We start from the raw sequence: 25,124 nt of genomic DNA on the forward strand, positions 1-25,124 counted from the left end.
GACTTGCTTTGGTCAACAGAATGCAGTAGAAGTTACCTTGTGTCAGTGTTAAGCCTCAAAGAGACCTTTCATCCTCTCTCTTAGAATCCTGCCACTGCCATGAGAATAAGCCCAGGCTAGTCTGCTGTGGGATGAGAGACCACATGGAGCAGAGACCAAACACCCCAGCCAAGGCCATCCTAGATTAGCTGGCCTCCACACTGACCTCAGCCCAACATGCTGATGTGTATAACCTTGAGCTAAATAAATGGTGGGTGTTTTAAGCCACAAAATCTTGGGGCTGTTCATAACAAAGTAGAAGCTAACTCATAGCTTCCCTCCCCATAGGCCCGGGCTGGCAGAAGCCATGACTTATTCTTTTCTATATCTTCTTCAGGACCTATAGCCCAGTCTGTGACCCGAAAATATTGATGACAAGAAGGAGAAAGGACTGCTGGACACTGGAACTATGTCATGGGTTGGACACTCACCCCGCATCAGATCCATTGCCACAGAGTAAGCGGTCAGAAGTGCCTGGCTTATCCATGTAGAAGTCTGAAAAAGAAAGGAAGAAGTGGGAGCTCTGCATAGGGTTCTGAACTCAAGCCTTAGGTGGCAAAGGCAGCACCTTGTAAGTCTTCTGCCCCAGCGAGGTGAGTTATCTCAGCTCTGAACTCAGTGGGCATGCGGGACACTCAGAATGGAAAAAATCCCACCTGGGAAGAGAAAAGCTGAGCCATGACTTCAGCTCCCAGCCTCCCCCAGCGGAGGCAGAATGACTTGTCCCTGGATAGATAGCTCATTTCCTTGGAAAAGGGACATTGGATAACAAAAACAGGAGATACGGAAGTAAAATGCAACCCAGGAAAAGCATGTACACAGGCAAGAGGAATCAAAATATATGTCTATAGGAGTACGCAGGGTCTCCACAGCCCTGGCCATCCAGACCTTCGTCCTTCTGGCAGAAATTCCACTCGTGCGTTGTATGAGAGGAGTCATTGGCTGTCTCATTGAGAGCTGTGCAGTTCTTGACACATTTGTTCTTGAGGTTACCCTTGAAGAGCTGCAGGGCCACCAGGGCAAAGACACTCAGACAGAAAATGGTGAGGATGGTCACATCAGCCAGCTTCTTCACTGAGTGGATCAGGGCCCCCACGATGACCTTCAGCCCTATGGGAAGAGGAGAGCGATACTCCCGCATGGATAAGGTACTACACAGCACACCCATGTGGCTGGCACACTTGCATCTTAGCCATCCCTCCCTCGCACCATGTACAGGTGTGAGGCCTTTTACAAACTCTAGAGTAGTTCTAAGTCTAGTTCCTCCCATGAACCCAGGAAAGATGATTGAATGTCCCATTGTAAAGATGAGGCCACTGAGACCCAGGTGATGCATTGCTTGTCATCTTAAGGCTAAGACATTTCTGACAATAGCAATTCAATTTAAAAAAAGAATTGCTGAGTACCTGCTGTGTTCCAGGAATTGTACTAATTGAGAAGCTGCTAATTCATTCTGGTCCTTCGGCATCTGTCTTTCTGCACTCAGCTCATTTCTGGGAGAAGCGTGAGACTGTGTGTGTGTGTGTGTGTGTGTGTGTGTGTGTGTGTGTGTACAAAGGAGAGAGAGATTCAAGGGAAATAGAATGAGACAGAAAAGAGAAACATAGACACAAAAGCACAGAAACATGAGCACAGCCATAGTGAGGCCACGAGAGACATGGGAAACAGAGAATCTGAGAGGAGGTCACACTGGAGCCAAGCCTGGCTAGCAGCAAAGACGAGGCCCCTACTTGTTTAAGGAAGGATGATTTGCTGTTCTGGCAAATGAAATCACTTTCTTTGGGAGAGCAGCTTCAAGGGTAGCAGAAAGGCCCCTGACCAGGGAAGCAGTCTGGGATTGATCCTTGCCTTGTCCCTTTGGTCCACAACTGACCCCTTTGAGCACTGCTCTATCCATATCCATTCCTGCGCTGGGAGCTGGCATGTGCTAGAGTTGGGTGACAATTGGGGGAGATCTCCACAGCAGGTGGGGACACCCAGGAGCAGCTCCTAACCAAAGCCTGGGGGTGCAGTTGGGGTGGGGTGGAGTGTGGGGAAGATGGGAAAGACTAAGAAGTCTCCTCTGAGCCACTGGTGACATCAGAGATCTTGGGAGCCCAATGAGATGAGCTCTGGTGAAACTAGATTTGTTTCTGAATTCTCTGTAATCAAGGACTACCTGATTCTTTTCTCCTCTGTGTGTCTGAAGCCAGGGCTGAGGCTCAAGCTTCCAGGTCTATGGCAATGGTGAAGACACTCGCCTGAGTCCTGGGCTGCCTTCTCCCCTCCTTCCTATTTCCGAGTTTACCCCTTTGGTTTAAGGTCTAAATGAATGTCTGACTACATGGAGGCTTGCCTGACTGCCACAACAAGAACATAAACCAAGGACGTGGCCTTCTTCTTGTTATTTATCAATGCTGAGAACACGAGGTACTGGGGACAGAGCATTGATCCAGGAATCGAGACATTAGGTTTTCAGGTCACACTTGACCTCTTACTAGTAATGAAGACTTGTGATTGTGTTTTCTACTCTCTGGGCCTCATTTTCTTTTCCTTGTAAGTGGGGACAAGAGCCCATGCCCTGGAACTTTGTAAGGCTCTTATGAAAAAATCAAAGGAGTACATTGGGTCGCGAACACCAAAACATGCTCTATGAATAAATGTGCTGGTTCAGCAGCTCACCTGGGATCACAGAAACTGTTTTTAAAGCTCTAAGAACTCTGAACGTCCGCAGGCCTGAGATTGCTTGGAAATCTATCATTGTGCCGACGTATCTGTAGGACCAGAAGTCAGTCAGCATCTCTGCAAGGAGAGGGTCCTGGGGATGCATGCAGCATAGATAAGGACAATTTGGGGTGACAGGAGCCTAGGAAGGACCCAGAATAAATAGAGAATCTGACACTAACATGGATTGAATTGTCCCGATATCTTTTTGAACAGCCCCTTTGAGAAGATGCATTGTGAGCTAGGGGCTCCCTGTGCTGTGTGTGAGGATGGATATTCATGCATGTGGGCTTGGCCAACCAGTCTCTGCAGACAGTTTCCTCAGGAAAAGACCTTCACATCAGGTGGGTACAAGGCTGAGCTCTGTCGAACCTACTTCGACAGGCTATTTATCAGCTCAGATGTGAGGCCTCTGACTTCTCCCTGAGGATGTGGGACAGACCCTGGAAAGTGACTCAGAAAGCCATGCACTTTCAAGTGAGGAAGCTGGATGGAGGTGAGGAAACCCCCCAGAGTATGCACTTGGGCACACCCAAGGCCCCACACAGACTCACACACAAATCTGTGGGGAGAAATACTCACGCCAAGAGAATGACACCAAAATCCAGCAAGTTCCAAGGATCTCGCAGGTAAGTGAACTCGCTTAGAAAAAATCCTCTTGCCAGTATCTTTATCAGGGCTTCAAAGGTGTAAATGACAGTGAAGACATACCTAGGAGGGAGGGCAGGAAAGGAGAATAAACCATGTCCTAGAAGGAGATCAGAGGGAGAGCTGCTGGGATTTGTTACCAAGGGAAACATGTGAAGATTGTCCCCAAGGTGGGGACCAGGAAGAAGGCAGGGTGAGGAAACAAGACTCAGACCATGGAACTCTGAGGGGTGGGTGGAGCAGGATGTGTGTGTGTGTGTGTGTGTGTGTGTGTGTGTGTGTGTGTGTGTGTATGGTTGAGAGGAGTGGGAGCATTGGCTGCTCTGAGGGTAGGCAGAGGGCAGTGGCAGGTGAAGAACCACCCCCAAGTTCAGAGCAAGGATCCTCCTGCTGCATGAGGTTCTCAGAGGTGCCCCCACGGAAGCTGGAGGCTCCTCTTTCAAACTGTTGATGACTGAAGAGGTGGAAGAGAGACAGGGCCCTGTGACATTTCTCCGCCCTGGACTTGTCTGCTCCGACTACCTTTTCTTCTCACACCATGCCCTGTCTCAGGGATCCCATATAAGGGTCCAAGAGCCATATAGGGCAGGATACAACCAGGTGTCATGGAAAAAAGAGCATTTTCTCAGGAGGATGGATCCTGTTAGACGATGACATCTCAAACTGCTGCTTTAAGGTGGGCACTTGGTGGGTTCAATTTAAAGGGTTGGGTCTGGAGCTGAGGTTGAGTGGAGGATAGTGTTTCTCAAATGTTCAAAATCCCTTCATCACCTGCAGTAGTGGTTCTCAAACTCTAGCAAGCAACCGAACCACCTGGAGGGCTCGTTCAAACATGGATTTCTAGGCTCTTTCCCCAGTGTTTCTGAGTAAATCTAGGGCAGGGCCCAAGAATTTGTCTTTTCAACAAGTTCCCAGCTGATGCTAATGCTGCCAGTGGAGGAACTACCCTTTCTGAACCACTGACCAAAGGGATCCTGATGCACACATAAATCACTCAATTTTGGACATATTAACATATTTAAGTTATAAATTATAATCATAAACACTGGTGTTAGAAATGGGAAGCCTTGATTAAGTATGGTAGTTTGAACATATGTATTTAGCTCTACCTTTTCTGAAGTTCTTCTTAAATGACAGTAAAACGATATTTTAACGCGCAAACCCATCAGGACAAAGACAGAAGAGAACACAACATCGTTTTGGGAATGAGCGTAAAGAGGGATGAGCGGCAACAGACAGAGCAGATCCAAGAAAGCCAAAACCTGAGTTGGAAGTGGGGCATTCCTAGAAGCAAGCCAATCCACACTGCAGAGCTGCTTCGGACTCAGAGATGCTAAGTCCCCCTGAAAGTGTGGCTTGGGGGGATGGTGGCAAGTGAGGCTGAAACAGCCTGAACGTCTTCACAAGAAGCGGCTGGGCTTCTGAGATCCTACTCTGTACCACCCATTCAGCGAAGAGCTGCCTCCTCTGCTCCTGAAATGGGTTGGTTGTTCATCCCCCCCAGAGGGGAACGTGAGAGAGAGAGAGAGTTGCGTCCTGAAACAGGAGTAGAAAGAAAAAACTGGCATACTAAAAAGTAGATAACCCTTCCACCCACCTGCTTCTGTCCCTCAGTAAGTTCTTAGAAGCCCGGTAGTCAGGGTAATAGCTGAAGATACTGCATTTTTAATATGGACAGCCAACAACATGCATCAGAAATGTTAAAGATGCTTCTAATACCAAAGACTAAAGAAACCAAATAGGAAGAGAAAAAGAGACAATGCAGGGAGCATAAAAAGTTAGGGAAAAAAACCCTGTCATTAATATTTTTAGAGTTAAGAGATAAGAATCTCTGAATACATATAATAAGAACAGAAGGCTATAAACAAGAATATTCAAAGAAGAAACAGAACTTTTAAAAATAAAAATATGATAGCACAAGTAAAATATGAATAGGAGGACTGAAGATAAAATTGAGGAAATCTCACAGAAAGTGGAACAAAGAAGAAATGGATGAAAGGTGATAAAAAGTATAAGAATTAGAGCAATAGTTACAATGGCTGAGTAATAAGAAATCTAGAAAGAAATAGACATAAAAAATTACCAAAGAAATAAATTCCAGAAAATTTCCCCAAATTGAAGGATCTAAATATTCAGTTATAAGCACCTACAAGTATTTAAGAAAATTAATGAAAAAGCTCATATTAAGGCATAACATCACAAAATTTCAGAGCATTGTACAAAAAGACTGGAGCCTCTTTTTGAAGGAGTGACAATCATACGTCATGGACAAAAGAATGAGAGTCAAAATATCACCAGATGTTGTAATAGTAGCCTTGGAGGTTATAAGACAATGAAACAATGCCTTCAAAATTTTGAGAAAAATAATTTCTAGTGTAGAATTTTTTCTCCACCTAAACTGTTAACAACGAAGACAATTATAGATATACAAAGTCTCGGAAAAGTTACTTCCTATATACCCTTCTAAGAAGGTTACTAGAGGATGTGCTCCACCAAAACAAGAAAATAACCAAAAAGAGGAAGATATGGGATATAGGGGAGAGACAAATGGAATCCAAAAAAGGATGGAGAAGAAAAATAATCTCTAGAGAAGAGGTGTGCATCAGGCCTGGAGAACATGTAGGCCAGATTGAAGCAGGCAATGGGGGACTCCAAGAGTAATTTCTCCAAGAAAATTTGAAACTGGTGGATAACCTGATGCATTCGGAAATATTGATGCAATAATCAAACCTCCAAAGCAGAGTTTGAGGACAAATTAGTGAGCAAATGAAGAAATAAAATCCTTATTAACTCCAGAGAAAGCAAAAACATTGTGCCAAAGGAAATGTAATCAAAATACACAGCATGACTCAGCTGTGAATAGAATTTGCTTAGCAACACTTTTATATAATTGCATGTACAGTCAGACAATATACATATTGTCTGATTAGCTAACTAAAATTTGCGATGTAACTAATGGGAAGGTTAGTGTGAGAGGACATGAATCTGTGTATGTGGACCTTATACTTTTTTCTTTTTTTATTAGAGAAAGTCAATGGATAATATCTAAAATGGAAAAATAAAAAGATAGTAGTAATAGTAAATTATTAGAGACAGGGAGGTAGAAGAAAAAGGTAAAAAAGCTGAGTGTTTGCCTTTGGCAATATGGAGTTAGAGGTGAGAAGAAGAGAAACATGAAACTGCTATTTTTGTTGGGGTCTTTATAGTACTGTGACCTTTTAAACCGCAAACTTGGAGACTGTAAATAAAAGTAAAAATCAAATTAAAAAGGGAGAGGAGAAAGAGTGTTTGAAATCATAGCTGTTTGTGCTGGCTGCTTCCATATGCTGTCGGTCCCCACCCCCAACTCTTTGTGTTTTCTAATTTAGAAAGTCTTAACCCAGAATTATAGGTATTATAGGTCGTTGGGAAGCTTTGACAGTTAGTTCTGGCTTTTCAGATCAACGCAGATCAGAAATGACGGAGAGAGTCTCCTCTAAAGACGACTGTCAGGGTTCCGTCAGAGGATGAGAGCCCTGGCTTAGTGCCCTGAGAGCTTGGGGGACAGCAGCTGACAGAGTCACATCCTCTCTCTGGTGGTGTTTGATTCATAAGCTATTTCTTCATGTTCAGTTGCAGCATTTGGATGTGATTTGAAATACACAAAAGTTACAGCCTAAGTGGATTTATTTTGTTTTTTGTTGAATGAAGAAAATCATCAGCTGTTGGGAAAAAGTCAAACTTTCGGTCATGGAGCCATTGGCTCACTTTCAACCATTGTTCAATTTGAAGAAATTCTGATGTCTGATCATTTAAAGATCCTGATATTTTGGCCCTGAAGTCAAAGATCCATACTATTCAAAATCCTAGATGTATTCCTGAGGCACAGAGCACATATTCACAGACATGGTAATTTAAACATATTTCATTCCTTATTATAAAACACCGTAAACCTTTTTTGTTATTTTATTTTATTTTATTTTTTTGTTTATTGGTTTGTTTGTTGCCAGCCAGAGCAATTCAGTGTGGGAAAGCAGCAACCTGTACTCACTTTTCATTTTGGCCCCAAGTGACCAGAGTCAGTTTGTAGTCACAGTTTCCACCCCATCCCTCAACAGCAAGCCAGGGTGTGGAGGGAGGCCATGCACCCCTCACTGTTTTCCATGAATAAGGCACGGGCCGCACCAGTAAAACCTTTCATTTGTATGGTGGTGCCTTTCCTTGCTGACCTTGTGGCTGGAACTTCTTCAATACTAATTCAATGAATCTTTTTTTTTAATTGTGGTAGAATATGCATAACATAAAATTTACTACTTTGACCATTTTAAAGTATACAATTCCATGACATTAACTATATTCACAATATAGTGCAACCAGCACCACTATCTGTCTCTAGAATTTTTTCATCATCCTGAATTGACACTCTGCTCCTGAAACAACTTCCCATTCCTCCCACCAACCCTACTCCCTGGCAACCTCTATTCTACTTTCTGTCTCCGAAAAGGTGCCTCTTCTAGGTACCTCATATAAGTAGGCTCATACAATTTTGTGTTTTGGGTCTGGCTTATTTTACTTAGTATGTTTTAGAGGTTCATCCATGTTGTAGCATGTATCAGAGTGTCATTTATTTTTAAGACTGAGTAACAGTCCATTGTGTATGGCTATTACACATTTTGTTTATTCATCCATTCACCTGTTGATGATCATTTGCATTGTTTCCACCTTTTGGCTATTGTAAATAATGCTGCTATGAACGTTCATGTACAACACACCTTTTAAAGTTTATTTCTTAGTTTACAAACTAACCATTAATTAATTCAGAAATCTCTTTTAAAATTAGCATTATGATAAATAGGACAAAAAGTCATTGAGCACTGCTTTCCCACATATATGGTGAATATATACTGACATTTGATTTATTCATAGTTTTACTCAACTATAAAGTGAAATGTCTGGTTGGTTACATACATAATAGTCATTGATTTTAAGTGCCAGTCACATTATAGGAAACAGTTCTGATAAAGGAATTCTAACAATTGTTTTCTGCTTTCTTTCCAACTATAATATTTTATTAATTTTGAAGCTGGCTCCGTATTTTACCAGCAAGAATATAATTTCCTTATTTTTGCTACAAGGGTGACTATAGTTAACATCAAATTTTGACAATTTTGTACTGGAAAGCTTTATTTTTTGTTTGTCAGTTGGTTTAATAGTGAGGTCAACAAATTTTATTAGAAAATAATGTGGAAGTTTTGGTAGCTTTATATTATTATTTGATAAAAGTGTTAAGGGTACTAGGAAAAAAGGTCATTAATTCAATACAATTTGATTATCATTTTTCATTGTCATGGTTTCTGTTTTCTTATTTATTTTTATCTGCCTTCGTGAGATTATCCACACCCTTGTCCATTTGTCACATGCCATACAGATTCAAGCTTTATATTTATAATAGAGTCCATTTATTACTTATATTTGTGACCTTACTTGATGTTGTAGGATTTGTTTTTCTACTTTTGTCACTATTGTAATAATTCTGCAAACCACTTTTGAAATACTGATTCACTTTATGACTTGTGCTACTATGCAGTTCAACAGCAACCGTGACAAATACAAGTTTAACAAATGTAGGCAATCACTGGCAGATGACAATAAAATATATTATTTAAAATAAACTACGCCATGTTAAGTAGCATGAACTAAAGTCAGTTCTTGAATACACTGCTTTTAAGGACATAAAAAGGGAGAAATTCTATAAAAATTATGATTAACCATACATTTCAGATTTTTAAATTATCCATGCATAAATGATGGCATAGCTATTTCTCCTGAATCTGTGAAATGATTTAGAGGCTACTGAGAGACTTCTGGTGACCACCAGAGATCCTCACTTAGATCACTTATTGATAAACTTGAGGGGACAGAGAGAGCTGAACTGCTCTGCAAAGCAGAGTAGAAGAGTCTGGGTTCCTAAGAACAGCACAGAAGGAAGACAGTGAGGCAGTGAGATGGGAAAGCAACCCAAAGGGCCGGTTTATGAGAGAAGAGTATGTCAACCTCATTTACCAAGATGGATCAGTTGAAATATTGGCAACCCAAATCAAGCAATGATCAAGTTAGAATCATTAAAAATAGATTAGCAAATGCATTACTGTAACCTACTATATGAACAGATGAAAGACGGCCTGATAATCTTAATAAACACAGCAATGTTGATAAAAACCAACACCCATTCATTATGAAACTCTTTAACACACCAGGAGTGGAAAGAAATTTCCATAACTTGATAAAGGGTAATCATGAAACTCCCACAGTCATCATGATAGCAGTGAAATATTAGAAGTATACTCTATATAAACAAGAGAGAACAAAAACCACTCATGATTATAGCTTCAGCATTGTGCTGAAGGTCCTGGCCCATTCAATAAGACAGGAAAAGTAAACAAGGGGCATAAGAGTCATAATGAAAGCCACCAGTTCATCATCATTTACAGATGACATAACTGTGCAAACAGAAAAACCAAGAATCTATAGAGAAATGTTGTAACTTGTTAATGAGTTCAGAAAACTTGCTGGATGCAAAACCAAGACATAGAAAGTTAAAAACATTACAATATTTTAGCAATAAAAATAAATATTCATATGATATCACCTAATACAGGAAACTAAAGAACAACACAAACAAATGAACTAAATAGAACAAAGAGTAGAATAGCAATCAATAGGAGGGAGGGGGAGGGAGAGAAGAGGGATAAGTAAGGGAAGGGTCTAGTCAAGGAACGTGTATAAATGACTCATGGACATGGACAACGGGGAGGGATATGATTGTGGGGAAAGGGATGGGTGGGACAAAGAGCAATGGGGGAAAAATGGGACAACTGTAATTGAAAAACCAAAAAAAAAAAAAAAAAAGAAAGGTCATTACATAATGATGATCCTTTACACTGACACAGAAAAAAAAAAAAAATTCAAAAGGACAACCAAAGTGATAATGTAAGATATGATAAAAACTTTACATAAGACATTATAGCCCTGGCTGGTGTGGCTCAGTGGACTGAGTGCTGGCCTGCTAACTAAAAGGTGGCCGGTTCGATTCCCAGTCAGGGCACATGCCTGGGTTGCAAGGCCATGTCCCTGATTAGGGGCAACAAATTGATGTTTCTCTTCCTCTCTTCCTCTCTCCTTTCCCCTCTCTGAAGATAAATAAATAAAATCTTTTTAAAAAAGACATTATAAAATGTTATGGAAGAATATAAAAGAAGGCCTATATAAATTGGAATACACACCATGCTAATGCGTGGGAAGGCTTGATATTATACATGTGGCAATTTTTCCTGTGGCAATAAATAAACCCAGTGCATTTACAATCACAGTTTCAGTGAAGTTGTAAGAAAAGAGCTTGGAATTCTGGCTCTTAAATTGATGTGAAGTAAAGAAGCAGGAAGAACCAAGACAATTTTCAGAGACAAAGGAAGGGCTGCTACCACCAACCAGGTCAAATCTTACCATAAAGCATTTATTTAGATGGGTGCAGTGTTGTCTTGGGGAGTGACAAATACTTTACTGGGAGAAACAGACCTGAGTGTGCACAAAAATCTGGCACACGGTAGCAGAAGGAATCACTGGGGAAACGAGGGCCTGTTAAAAGTGGTGTTGGGATAACCCATATGGAAAACTGTTAGAAGCCTATTTCATGCACACACACACACACACACACACACACACACACACAAGTCTAGAAGTGTGAAATATGTAATCAGAGAACAAAATACAGGGTGGGGCAAAAGTAGGTTTATAGTGGTGACTACTCAGAAGTCAGAGTTTATTCACGTATTGTTACTTATTAATTACTGTATTATTTTCCATCTGAACAACTGTAAGCCTACTTTTGCCCACCCTGTATTATGGCTTTTAGAAGAAAATACAAGAGAATACTTTTACAGAATAGCAGTGAAAAAATGAATGAAATAAGTTTGCATGTAGCCATTTAGAACAACACAAAAACACCATATTGATTTTTTTAAAGCATCAGCTAAAGCATGCATACAATATGCTGTCACTCGTGTAACTTTGCAAAGACACAAAACACTACGTTATGCACGCAATGCCAGGGACCCACTTCCTAGTTGCTATAGTTTCAGCTTCATTTCACCTGCTTTTTTCCAGGTGAGAAAACAATTCTTTCTATTTTGCTTTTCCCTGCAACCAAAGTGATGTGTTTTGTCAAATGTTTCTCCAGATTCTCAGTATGGTTAGCGATGAGTGTCCTAGAAACATCGAAGGGCCCCTTCAACGACTCCCTGTGAGCTCAAGGGGTGGGGATAGTGGGAAGTTCTGCTCTGGTCCCTTTCTGCATCACTCTGCACTGTGCGTTTCCTCCTGGGGCCTAACATGATAAATTCTTCCTCACTTTGGCCCCAGTAAATCTCCAGTTTCTTTCTGAGCATGAGAAGGGATTTAAAAAATAGACTATATATACATGTATTATATTGTATTCTTCCCTCAAGCAGACAGATAGGTGGGTAGTCCCGGGGGCAGGGAGCTGCCTTTATCTGCAGGTAACAGTACAAAGTTAACATTTTGGGGAGGTATAATGTCGGGGGGGCAGATACAAGGGATGGGAGCAAGTTATGCCCAAAAGACTATATCAAGAATACGGTGATAGGAGCAGCTTCTGTTTCGTCACTGGCTGCAGTTTAATTTCTACTAAAAAATACACAGCATGATCTTGTAGCCTCAGTCTATCCCAAGGACATTTACTCTTTTCCATTGGGCTTCCCCACAACACAGTAAATCACCAAGAGCTGTTACCAGTTTTGCATTTCAAAAAAAAAAAAAGTCTGGAGTCTGATCATTTTTTTGAGGCTGAGGATATGGAACATTATCCAATACCTGTCAGTACATTTCTAGAACTAGGACCAGATAGGTAGATTTTTATCTTTTACATTTTTTCAAAGTATGTTTATAAAGAAAAGTGTGTCAACTATTTAGTTAAAACAAAATCTGATTAAAAATGAATTTAATAATTAGTACTGCTTTGGAAAACAATTTGGCAGTATCTCAAAAATTAGAATTGTACATTCCTCTGACCCAGCATTTCCACATCTAGGAATTCATCCCTCACATTTACCCACGTTATATGTACAAAGATATGTGTGTAAGGATATTACCTGAAAAATTGAAATGGCAGAATATGAGAATTATGTTGACTAAAATCAACATAAATAACTGCCCATCAGTAGAATGATAGGTAAATAAGTTTTGCTTCATCCATGTAGTTAAAATCTATTCAGTCAATTTCTACAAAATATCTGCTGCTGGGATTTTTCTTGGGACTTCATTGAATTTGTAAATTAGTTTGGGCAGCAGTAACATGAGCTATACTTAAATGTACTTAGATATTTTAAATTTTCTCTCAATAATGTTTTGTCATTTTTTAGTATAAAGGTTAGGGTGTGTTTCTTACAATAGCTTTTGGGTTTATTAGTCCTACTGTTTTTCTGTTTTCTAACTAATTAATTTGTCTTTTAAATTATTAATTTCTTCTTTCTGTTTTCCTTTCATTTAGTTTATTGTTCTTTTTCTAGCTTTATGTTAGGTGTTAAATAATTCTTTTCATTTTTTACTGATATAAATATTCTCTGCTTCATTGTCATAAGTTATTTCCTGAGCACATCTTTAACTGCACCCTATAGGTTCTGATTAAAGTCGGGATTTGTTTTGTTTTTTTCTTCCCTAAAAATTCTATAATTTTAGTTTCTAGTTTTTCTTTCATCTAAGAGCTCTTTAAGAGAGATGTTTCTTTGTACTCTATTTTATTTGACATTATAAAAAAAGTATTTTCTATATCATTAAAATTTTTATGCATATTAACTATAATGGATATAGTTTATGCTCAATAAGAGAGGTTTTTACAAAAATTATCAAATGAAAAGGCCTATCTTCTTTTTGTTATTATTTTCTGATGTTGTTGCTGTGTAGTCAAAGGATGTTTTCTTTATTATTTCTATTTTTTGGAGTTTACTGAGGTTTTGTTGTGGCTTAAGAATTGGTCTTTTTGCATGACATATTCTTTACTTTTCAGGGAATATAGTTTAACATGTTAATCAGATCAACTTATTAATTACATTACTAAGGTCATATATATTTTTTATACATGTGATCTGTTGTAGGCTGAAATACATTAATTAAACTTTCCTATCCTTACAATGTTTTTGTCTATTTACCCTTAAACACTTACAATTTTTGATTGATGGGCATTGCTGCCACATTATTTATTGCAAAGATATGTCTTGTTATAGTAAATTATTTGACATTATACTGTGTGATATTTGTTCTGTTTAGTAACTTTTGGCCTAAATTCTACCTTCTCTGATATAAAGATCATGCCTCCTGCTCTTTCGCTTGCCTCAGCTTGTATCTTAGCGCATTCTTAAATTTTGACATTTCTGTAGCACCTGGAGCAGTGTTTTTTTCATCGAAGTTGGGTATTGCTTTGTTTTATATATAGGAATTTTTTAAGCAGATGCATCGAGGCCATTTATATTTATTAACACAACAGATTTGTTTGATTTTAGTTTACTTATATTACTTTCTGTTATATATTTCATAGCTTTTTCAAATATTTCATTATCAGGTATGTTTTATTTGCTTCATTTTTTCGGCATGATTCTGAATTTAGTAGAGTTTTTATTTTAGTCCCAGTGGTTGCCTTTTTAAGTATAAATTTATAATTACCATTAAAACTATATAATTCACTGCCCTTGGGGTGCTATCTCTTTAAACAATATCTTATTTCCATTTGGTAATTCTCTTTCTTCTCCCTTCTGCTTTGCCCATCATCTGATTGTACACATATTTAATAACGTCTTCTTCATGCTTACCTTTGTGTTGTTAAACATAATTATTTTCCATTCCTTGATTTATCAACTTTAAAGAAAACTCTTTAACGTCTTGCTATTCGAGAAGCAGCAATAAGTGAACATGCTCTTCTCCCACATTCCTTCCTCCTTCTATTCCGGATTCTTGCTGTTTGTATCATGTCAGCATTTTCAGGGCCTCCGAAGTTTTAGGCAGTAAAATGCCCCCATCCTCATTTTTACCCCTCTCTACAGGCTTGTGGTTTACCACACCCCGATCTGCGTCGTCCTTTTCCAGGCCTCCAGCCACCAGCTGTCCTCACGATTGTTTTCACATCTTTCGTCCCCTGTGCTTTCCTTTCTCCTTCTCTTTGTTCTTGTGCCTTTATACTGTCCTTATTCCCAGGCTCTCATTTTCTTGGCATTTTGAGAGGGTTGAGGTAACACGTATGCAAGCTGTCTTCTTTTTTTAACAAGAATCCCCAAATAGCTCTTATTTTTGAGAGAAAATACTTTGCATTAAAAGTCCAGAAGAAACAGATTTTACATGCCACATGCGCTCAGCCATTTTATATCTCTATCTCTACCTCCATCTCTGTATCTACACCTATACATATCTATATCTACATCTATATCTCTATCATCTATATCTATATTTATAATCTACCTATCTCTGTCTCCATCTATGAGGGAGAGAGAGAACAATAAGCTAAAATACTAACAGTGATTTCTCTCTCTCTCTACCTAGTTACTATCTTCTGATTTACAGTTTTCAGTATCCTGCATCTTCTGTAATGGTCATTAATTTTTTAAATTATTTTGTTTTTAAGCTTTTTATTATGATATGTAACATGCATGATAAAAATACACGTGAAACATGAATTAGTTGTAACATGAATGCTTGTGCACTAGTCAGCTTGGGCTGCCAGCACAGAGGACCATAGGTTGAGTGGTTACACAACAGACGTTTATTTTCTCCCCGTCTGGAGGCTGAAAGTTAAAGACCAGGGCACCAGCCGGGGCCCTCTTCCCAGCTGCCTGAGGTCCTATTCCTTGCTGTGTCCTCACACGGCAGAGATAGCTCTTCTTGTAAGGGTACCAGTCTATTGGGTCACAGCTCTACCCTATGACCTCATTTAACCTGAATCACCTCCTTAAAGGTTTCTTCTCCAATACAGTCACATGGGGACATAGGGCTTCAGGGGAAGGGGACATAATTCAGTCCATAGCAGCTGTGTGACAAACTACTACTAATGTCACAAAACGGAACATGATGAGCATCTTACAAGCCCCTTCCCAATTACATCCTCCCTCCTCTGCCCTAGAGGTTACTGCTATCCTAATTTTTGCTATTTTTTTGTGCCTCATTATTTATATTTTTACCTCCTAAATATCCATCCCTAACAAAATAGTAAAGTTTTGCTTTTTTTGAATCTTGTATAAGTGGAGTCATACTTATGTCATCTTTTATGTCTGGCTTTTTTGTTCAATGTTATATTCCTAAGACTCATTCTTGTCATGTGGAGCTATAGTTTATTCATGTCATTGCTGTACATTATTCTAAGAACATAACGGTGATACTTAATGTATTCAAAAATTTATGCATGTTACGTTGTTTCCAATTTTGGGCTTTTATGGACGATGTTCATAAACTTTCTTGTAGCTGTATCCTGGGGCCCAGAACTACATATTTCTGTTGAGTGTATGCTCCTAATAGTATCATTAGAAGATGACAGTGTCTGTGTGTTCTCACTTTTACTGATTACATCCTCTGCTTTCGAAAAAGGTCCTACAGTTTTGCATTCCCGCCAACACTGCATGAGTTCCTGTCACTTCATATGTTTCTCAATACTTGGCATTGTCACAATTTAAGAATTTCCTTATCTGATGAGCAAATAATAACTATTCTCTCAGTGTGATTTTAGCTCACATTTCCTTAATTAAGAAGGTTAAGAATATTTTCATATGTTTATTGAGCATTTAGATTTCTACTTTTGAGAAAGTTTTATTTCAATTTTTGCTCATTTTAAAGTTGGTTGCGTTGATCGCGAGGACATGGAGAAAGGGGAACCCTTGTGCACTGCTGGGGGGAATGCAGACTGCGGCAGCCACTGTGGAAAACAGTGTGGAGGTTCCTCAAAATAATTGGAAATGGAACTGCCTTTTGACCCAGAGATTTCACTTCTGGGAGTATATCTGAAGAAACCTGAAACACTAATTTGAAAGGATATATGCACCCCTACATCCATTGCAGTGTTATTCACGGTATCCAAGACTTGGAAGCAGCCCAAGTGTCCATCAGTAAATGAGTGGATAAAAAAGCTGTGCTACATTTACACAATGGAATACTACTTGGCCATAAAAAAAGAAAGAAATCTTACCTTTTGACACAGCATAGATGCACCTGGAGAGCATTATGCTAAATGAATTAAGCCAGTCAGAGAAAGACAAGTACCACATGATCTCACTTACATGTAGACTCTAATGAACAAAATAATTTAACAAACAAAAGGGCAGCATAAATACATAGAACAGACTGACAGCTGTCAGAGGGGAGAAGTGTTAAGGAGCTGGGTGAAAAAAGGTGGAGGGATTAAAGCGATAGCCAGAGAGAAAGGGAGGTGGGGGAGGGGGACGAGAACAGAGCAGTAATAAATGGGAGTGGAAAGAGACTTTACTTCGGGTGATGGGCACATGATGCAGAAGACGTTTTGTTGAGGTGTACACTTGAAATCTGTATGGTTTTGTTAACCAGTGTCATCCCAATAAAGTAAAATAAAATACAGTAAAATAAGGTTGCTGTGACACATTTCTAGTTTATTTGTACAGGCTCATTATTCTGGATATAACACTTTTTAGGTATATGTGCTGCAAATATCTTCTGCTCAGAAGGCCTGCTTTTTCACTCTCAAAAAGTTGTCTTTTGATGAACAGAAATTCTTAATTTTAATATACCAAAATGTATCAGTTTTTTCATCTGTGGTTAGCACTTCTTGTTTCCTATGTAATAAATCTGTCCCTAACTTGAGGTCATAAAGATATTCTCTCTTGTTTTTTAATTTTTCCTGCTAAAAGCTTTAGGTCTTTGTCTTTCACAAAGAAATTTAGAGCTTAATCCACCTAGGATTGATTCTTGTGTGTGGCACAAAGCTGGCTGCTCAATGTAATTTTTCTGTCGGGATTCCTGATTCTTCAGCATCATTTACTGAGGACTGCCCGTGTGCCAGCCACTGTTCTGGAGGCCAGCGTTGGCCCAGATTCAATCTGCATGCATTGGTCAGTTTATGGGCTAACTACTCATTCCACTGGTCTAACTGGCTGTACACCATGGCACCCTGTTTCAATTATTAGAGCTTCAGAGCTGTATGGCAGATCTTGATATCCAGGAGAGCAACTTTTCTTCCCCTACCCTGATTTTATTCCTCAAAAGTGTCTCAACTGTGCATTTTCACATACATTTTAGAGTCAGTTTGTCAAGCGATACCAAAAAAGTCCTGTTGGGATTTTTATTGGAGTCACATTAAATTTATTAGTCATTTGGGGGAGTATTACAAGATTCTGACTTTGAATCCAGAAATATATCTTCATTTGCTGGATTTTCTGTAATATTTTTTCATATTTTTAACTAATTTTTTTACGGAGATCTGACTCATACTTTGAATATCTTATTTCTAGATACTTGTTATGTAAAAATGCCAGAGTAAGTCATATTTTAAAAGCATTTTTTCTTTTTGTTGTTCGTGTATATATGTACAGTTGATTTATGTATATTGATTTGTACCCAGCTACCTTGTTATACTATATTATTAATATTATTAATTCTAACAGTTTATCTTTATATTATATTGCTATTTTATGCACACAATCATATTATCTGTAAATTACAGCATATGTGGTATTACTTTTCTTATTCTTACACCTTTCAGTTTTTTCCTTGCCTCACTACACTGGCTAGGACCTCCCTTCCAAAGTTGAATAGAACTGATAAAGCAGACAGTCTTGCTTTTTATTTTTTAATTCTGACCTCAAAGAGAAAGTTTGCCATGTTTCACAATTAAGTATGTTTGCTACTTTCTTTAAAGTGGTTACCTTTTATGAGAGTATAGCAATTCCCTTCTATTCCTACTTTTCTAAGAGTTTAAAATTATAAGCAGATATCAAACTTTAGCAAATAATTTTCAGCATCAATTAAGATGATCATATGATTTTCATCTTTATTAATAGAAAAAGAACACATTTCTTATTGTGCCTGTTTAAATGTTATAATCTGCAAAAGAAATTTAAAGTTGGAAGAGAGAAAGCTTTGCAGGACTCCTGTTATTATACAAAGGTATGTCCAGCTTGAGCTGAGGTCGAAACATCTCTCCCAGATGAATTGGCATCGGACATTTTTGGAAAGTTCCCACATTCTGAAACTGCAGAGGTTCTGTTTGCTAACTCAGGGAAATAGCATAATCTCAGATATATTAAGGTTACTTTGCAGTACATAAGCCATGATAACTTAACCAGTTTCATTCATGGGTTATTTTCCAAATATGTTCCAGAACCATTTGTTCTTAATTCTGTCTCAATTTTGTTCCTGTCTCTCTACCCTAAAGTTCGTTCATGTACACAAGTAGCAGGTGAATGGGTGTCTATGTTGCAGGAACTCATCTGCCCAGATCATGGACATTGAACCCTCTGGGACTGAGACCCCAGCATCACTATTTTTAAAACCTCTCCTGGGGATACCAATGCACAGCCAAGGTTGAGAACCATTAATCTATAGCTCTTCAAGGCTGAAAATCATATGTGTGTCTGTGAAACGAATTCTACAGAGAAGAAGATGTATGACCATTACAAAGTCAGATAAACAGTAGGATTCCACATTACCCAAATGAGACCCTGCAGAATTAAAATAATAATAATAATAATAATTTTAAAAAGATAAAAAGCTGCCAAGTGGAGGAAGAGAAGAAGGAGACAAGACAGGAAGGCACAGAATGACAGCAAATCTACTCACTCGACTTTCTCTGGAAGTTCCGTTTGGGTCATGCACACACAATTGGCCAAAATAGTGAGTGTAATAAATATATTGAACCACCTGAGAGGCTGTGTTAAGGAAAAACTCAGAGCCACTGTGCTTCCTGATGGCATCTATGATCACCTTGATGCTGAATGATTAAATTCATTACCCTTAGCTGGGATCAGCTTTATAGTCCTGTCACTTAATAACCAGTAACATTTACTGAGTTTCTACTCAGGGCTAAGTACTTTGTCCACATTATTTCTAATACAATTACCCTACAGGTGGATATTATCATCTACATTTTGGAGCTAAGAAAACAGGCTGACAAAGCTTCAGTTATGTGTTCCTGGTCACAGAGCTAGTCAACCACAATGCTGAGAGGTGACCTCAGATCCTTTGATAACAGAACCCCGAAGAAAAGAAGCAGAACCCCTCTTCCAAAATGTCCTTCTGCCCTGAAGACTTCATCTCACTATACAATGTGGCCTGAAATTTCATCCATGAATGTCTCTTTTCCCCTAAAAGACAAAGAGAATACTTCTAGGAAGTTAGAAGTAAAGGGAGGACAACAGCTTTTATGGGCATTAGTTTAAGCAGATTGCTTTCCTAACTTAGCTGAAGTCAGGTACACCGAGGAAGTGGACTTCTGGCCAGGAACGGTGGAGGCAGGCACAGGAAGTGAATCGCTGGTTCAAGGTGAAAATTCCGAATAGGATTAGGTGAAAACCCTGAATAGCCAGAAAGGGGAACCTTAGAGGAGAGGCTGAGCAAGGGGATTACCAAAAGTGGGAGGACACTGCACAGGAAGGCAAGTGGAAGGGGGTAAATAGATGGGAAAAAATGTTGGTGAGGAAAATCCAATAATAAATTTCTCCCGTTGGACATTTTTCTCAGAACTAGCTGGATTCTGAACAATTATTTCCTGAAGAAAAACAAAGCCCGAAGATGAGCTTGACCTACAGAGAGTTAACCACTCATCTTTCATAATTTCAACTTGAGCAGAAGCATTTAAATCTATTTTAGTTTTTGTAAATGCCTTTAATGTGTCCTGTTTTATAGTTACTTAGGAATAAATCTATTTTAAAAAGGGAAATTCTACTAAGTAATTCACATTTTTTGTGGATTTGCAATTAAAGTAAAAAATGTGTTCACATGGGGGGAGGATGCTAACCTGGAGATTAATTAAAAATAACATTTTCAACTCCACAAATCTATAAAAGTAATATGATAGATTATGTATAATATTACTTATGACAAGATTCACAGTAAATTTTATTAAAATTATAATTTTGATGAAATAGTAATAATAGGACACTGAGAATCTCATACCTTAAAGAGCATCTTTTGGGGCTAGAGCTACCAATTCATGAGATTTAAATATGTAAATGCAGATTTTAATAAGTCTGTGACAAAGAGACCCTCAACAGCTTTTGGGTCTTCTGTGAGTCTACTGCACAATTATTTACTCATAAAATCTCCGTATAGAAAGGCTATTCACTGGTCACTTGGTTCTTTAAAGGGATTTTATTTCTAATTAACTGTTTCTGACTTATCTGTATGTAATTCAACTAGGATGCATGGAGAGAAGTTTGCATATTTGCTGTTTTTCTTTATTTTCAATTTTATGTAAATGCACATATATTTAAAAACCCAAGGAGTGATGACATACTGAGAGAATAAGTAACCCCAATTCATTTTCATTAACTGTCTTCTTCCTTGTTGCTGATACTGCTCTAAGCAGAATGATGGCTGGACATTTGTAACCAGTGAGGTGACCTTGGACAATTCACTTAATGCCTCTGAGTGTTAGTTTCATTATCTGTAAAATGCAGATGTCAATCCCTTCTTCAAGGGTTTCTTTACCTATGAAAGTGTTAACACTTAGGAGGTATTTAGCAAATGGGAGCCTACTATTACCATTAAAATCCTCTGTAGAATCAAGAAAGTCAAGATTCAATTAAGAAAATACACTTTCCACTGGTTAGCCATGAAGCATGGTTTTCCATGCAACTTCCTGAGGCAGCAGTTCCTTGTTGAGACGACTATGGCAGCTCACTGGGAGCTGTCCAGCAAACCAGCGAGCTGAGAAAGGGTGCCGGGAGAGAGTTCCTTTTACTGGAACCTCCTATGAAGAGGCTGGCTACCATCTGCCAGGCAGCTGAGGCAAGGGTGTTCTTGCAAATCAACCTCCTGGAAGCCAGAGCTGAATTTGTCATTAGGAACTTCCAACTTGGACAGTCACCAGGGAAGATCCTTGGAAACCAAGCCAAAGTCTCTTCTTTGTACTAGTTTGGCTGGCCTTGGAAAACACCATCCTCCCCGCACCCATAAAACCCCAAAACTGAAACCAGCTTCTGACGCTACCTAAAGCAATTAGACAATTAATATAATATGGATATTTGACCAATGCATTTTTAATCATTACATTCCATGATGGCATGAACCTCAGGCTATTGACATTTTTAACCTGCTGCTAGTTTTGGAGTAACTTAGGATGTTGGCAGTGCCCCATGACCAGTGGGATCCCATTGAGACCATCTACACTCTGCCTATTGTGGTCTATTCTCTTGGTCCTCTGGGAAGTGCTGCTCTTTTGCCCAATAAGCAGCTATTCCCCAACATAGCCAGGGCACAGATATATCATGCCTATCTCATCAACCCAAAGAAGGCTTGGGACCCTGTTAGTGGTCTTAATGTTATGGGAAGAGCAGACCACAAATGGTGAGAATATGCCTGGTATATCAGCAAAGCTCCACTCACAAAGAAAACATTTCTCAAGATGTGCATCCAAAGGTGTGTCCATACTAGTCTAGGTGAATTTAATCCATCTCTGTGTCGCATGAAGACCTCCTCTGCCTTGGGACTGCTTTTAGGTGTTGGATACATTAAAGTCACTAACATCTTTTTCAATTTAATGATTTTAAAAAGGAGTTAAATTGGAGGAAGTCTCTATTGTTAACTTCTGAAGAAGATACTGGACACAGTGGACAAGACCAGATTCTAACATGTGGAAGAATAAACCATGCAAAGGATATGAGTGGACGGACACTTTGATGGCTATTCTTCTGATCGGGTTGAAAGGACTGAATAGGAACAGGGCCCGAGTTGTACTAAACCTGGAGATGGTCCTCTTTTTGTTCAGCACCATGAAGGTCTAAAACAAAACAAAATGGAAACACGCATCCTTACACAACCATGTTTTTGAGCATGAGTGGCATCATCTCAGGCTCATGAGCAAGAGGGTTCTGGAAACAATGGTCAACGAGAACCAAAAGGAGAAGCAGAGAGTTAGGGAGGGTCAGGGACTAATAGCCATATCCCTATCCTTCCAGCAAGACCCCAGATCTCATGGTTGATTGTGCATCACAATGAGCCCACTGCAAGTGCCCAATGGACAGGTGGCTGGCCATGGTGCAGCATCATGCCCAGGACTAGAGGATGGAGTTCTGGTGGCACTCAGTTTCTCTTCTAATTAGTGGATCATCCCTGGTCCTGTGATATTCCTTCTGTTCTTTGCCTCCCAAGTCTTCCCTTTTAAACCCTCTGAGCATTTAGGAGGGTGAGGGCTCTTGGCAGATTAGAGTAGGGAGGAAGACATTCTAGTGCCTTATTTTCTCTACAAATCATATTGGAGATGGCTGATTCCTGCTCCTCCCAATTCTGAAACATGCACACACCATTTTTTAAGCTATGAAGAACATCTAAAGTACAATATAAACTGGGTAATTGTCATGGAATAGCTCTTGTTCAAACTAGTGGTTCTCAAATTTTTTGAGTTTGGGACACTTTTATACTATCAAAAATTATTGAGGACCCCAAAGAGCTTTTGGTAATATTTATACTTTCTTGCTTATTCCATGTGTATGTGTGTGTACACATGTGTATGTTTATATGTTTATGTGTATATGTAATATTAGAAATTTAAAATGTAGACCATTTTAAAACAGGAATATACAAGCATACATCCTAGTAGCTGTTAGACTAATGACGTCATCCCCATCAATTCCTCTACGCTTACTATTGCACATTCACAAAAGAGTGTGAGTGAAAAAGATAAATGATACCTAAGTATTATCATCTAATTGTTTTGACCTGCTCAATTCAATAAGACTTTTGAAAACCTCAGGGGTTCTGAGATCATACTTTGAGGACCACTGGTTTAAATCACCCTCATTTTTGTTCCCTTTACCTACTCTACCCTCCCCCCCCCCAAGGTCTCTGCTCCCCACTTGCAAAGAAAACCAACACCTCTGGAGATCCTGGGTCAGAACTCATGCAAAAGAAAAGCCAGTTTCCTTTGAAAACTCCACAATAGTTTTCACTGCTTTTGAGGACTGGGGTTTAATTAGCATCTACCATAAATACCATAAATATTCAAAGAGAACATCGAAGAGTTTGGTTAAGTATATTTTTCATTGATTGAGTCTAGCTGACAACCGTACCACCCAAGGTGCAGGAGGATTCCCTTGGCTGGGTGCAGACAGAGGCTTCTTCTCCCAGAGCTGAGAACAGCCATTCCGGCCAGGAGCCCTTACCTGGTGCAGCCCTTACCCGCTGTGTGCTGTAGAAGGGGTCCAGATCCTCCAGGGGCTCCCCGACTAGCTCTTCTGGGAGTTCGCCATAGAACTTGGGCATCTGGTTGCAGGCTTTCAAGTCCAACTGAGGCCGAGGCTTCTCTTCTTCATCCTTCTGCTTCTTCTTACTCTGCTTACCTTTGGCTTTCTTTGCTGCCTGATCAGCAGCAATTCTCTTTTCAGTCTCCACCAGAGATTCTGGAGTGAGTCGACGGAAGTTGGTAGTTTCCAGGGACCCAAAGGGCAATTCCATCTTCTCATTCCCCTTTAGGAAGAATGTATACCCTTATGAGAGTGGACATAACCACAGAGAGGTAACAGCCAGCTCACTGGCTCTCTTCTTCCCATCCTTCCCACCTTTTGCTAGAACAGTGACCCCACCCACCTTTCCTACCCCTTAATTCACACTAAGCTCCTCCCAGGACCCCATAGGCCCTGCACCGCTCTCAGGGGAGGCTGCTTATTCCATCCTACTCCAGGTACTGCAGGGTCATGTCTATGCTCTCCATGAGCTTCTAAGTCACTGCTTCTTCATCACTTTGTAACCCACCACCACCACCACCACCACCACCAGATTTAACCATATTGCTCTCTCTCCTCATTCCTATGACCACTGAGCAGCAGGCACTCTCCCATATTCACCAAACACTTTGGTCCATAATCTACTTTATCTTCAGTCTTATCCTACTTTCTGATCACCTTTTATTTACTGACATTTTTTATGTTTATTTCCCTCCCTGAACTCTATTTGGAACTCTAGGATACTTTTAACTTTGTCCATGGTCAATGAATTTTTTCCATATCCAGACCAGATCTTATGCTTCGCCATTTTGACCCCTCCCTTGTCCTTATCCTAAATACCAAGCCTGCATCAATCTATATGAGTCTAATTCAGGACTGCTGAGGGGTGATGGGGGACATCGTGCTGCTTGACTTCCCTAGACAGCCGTTTCTTCTAGTCTGATATTTCCAATACTGTTCACCTTTTCTGATTTTTTTCCTATTTTTCCTTATGGTAAGACAATGACCATGCTCTCTACTTCGTGAAGAAAACAGAACTCCCTCACCTTTATGTCCCCAACCCTCCTATTTACCGGCACCTACAGCCTCCTTGCCTCCTTCCCCGCTGTCACAACTAGGAGAGTATCACCCCTCATCCTGGCTAAGGCCAATCTTTTCTTTCTGTTTTGGATCTTATTCTATCACTGCCTTACTTCTCTGTCCCCACTTGTGTACTGGCTCCTTCTTGTCAGCATTTAGAGATTCTCAAGTCTCTTTCAACCTCAAAACCTCCTCGCGAAAACATCAGAGACCTTC

At 39.6% G+C, this 25,124-nt stretch overlaps 1 protein-coding gene across 1 annotated transcript in view; it reads right to left on the reverse strand.

Annotated features, from left to right (window-relative positions):
• Positions 1-24,060, reverse strand: part of SCN10A (sodium voltage-gated channel alpha subunit 10) — an 80,477-nt gene extending 56,417 nt beyond the window's left edge. Inside the window, exons 1-7 of the mRNA XM_090284524.1 lie at positions 23,785-24,060; positions 22,260-22,387; positions 19,228-19,308; positions 3,325-3,453; positions 2,701-2,792; positions 928-1,149; positions 471-534 (exon numbers count right to left, since the gene is read on the reverse strand). Coding sequence (XP_090140650.1) covers positions 471-534; positions 928-1,149; positions 2,701-2,792; positions 3,325-3,453; positions 19,228-19,308; positions 22,260-22,387; positions 23,785-24,060 — 992 coding nt within the window. The remainder of the gene's footprint in view (positions 1-470; positions 535-927; positions 1,150-2,700; positions 2,793-3,324; positions 3,454-19,227; positions 19,309-22,259; positions 22,388-23,784) is intronic.
• Positions 24,061-25,124: the final 1,064 nt, after the last annotated feature.

This window comes from Furipterus horrens, unplaced genomic scaffold (genome assembly GCF_987537825.1).
Source record: "Furipterus horrens unplaced genomic scaffold, mFurHor1.1.pri manual_scaffold_7, whole genome shotgun sequence".
NCBI classification, from domain to species: domain Eukaryota; kingdom Metazoa; phylum Chordata; class Mammalia; order Chiroptera; family Furipteridae; genus Furipterus; species Furipterus horrens.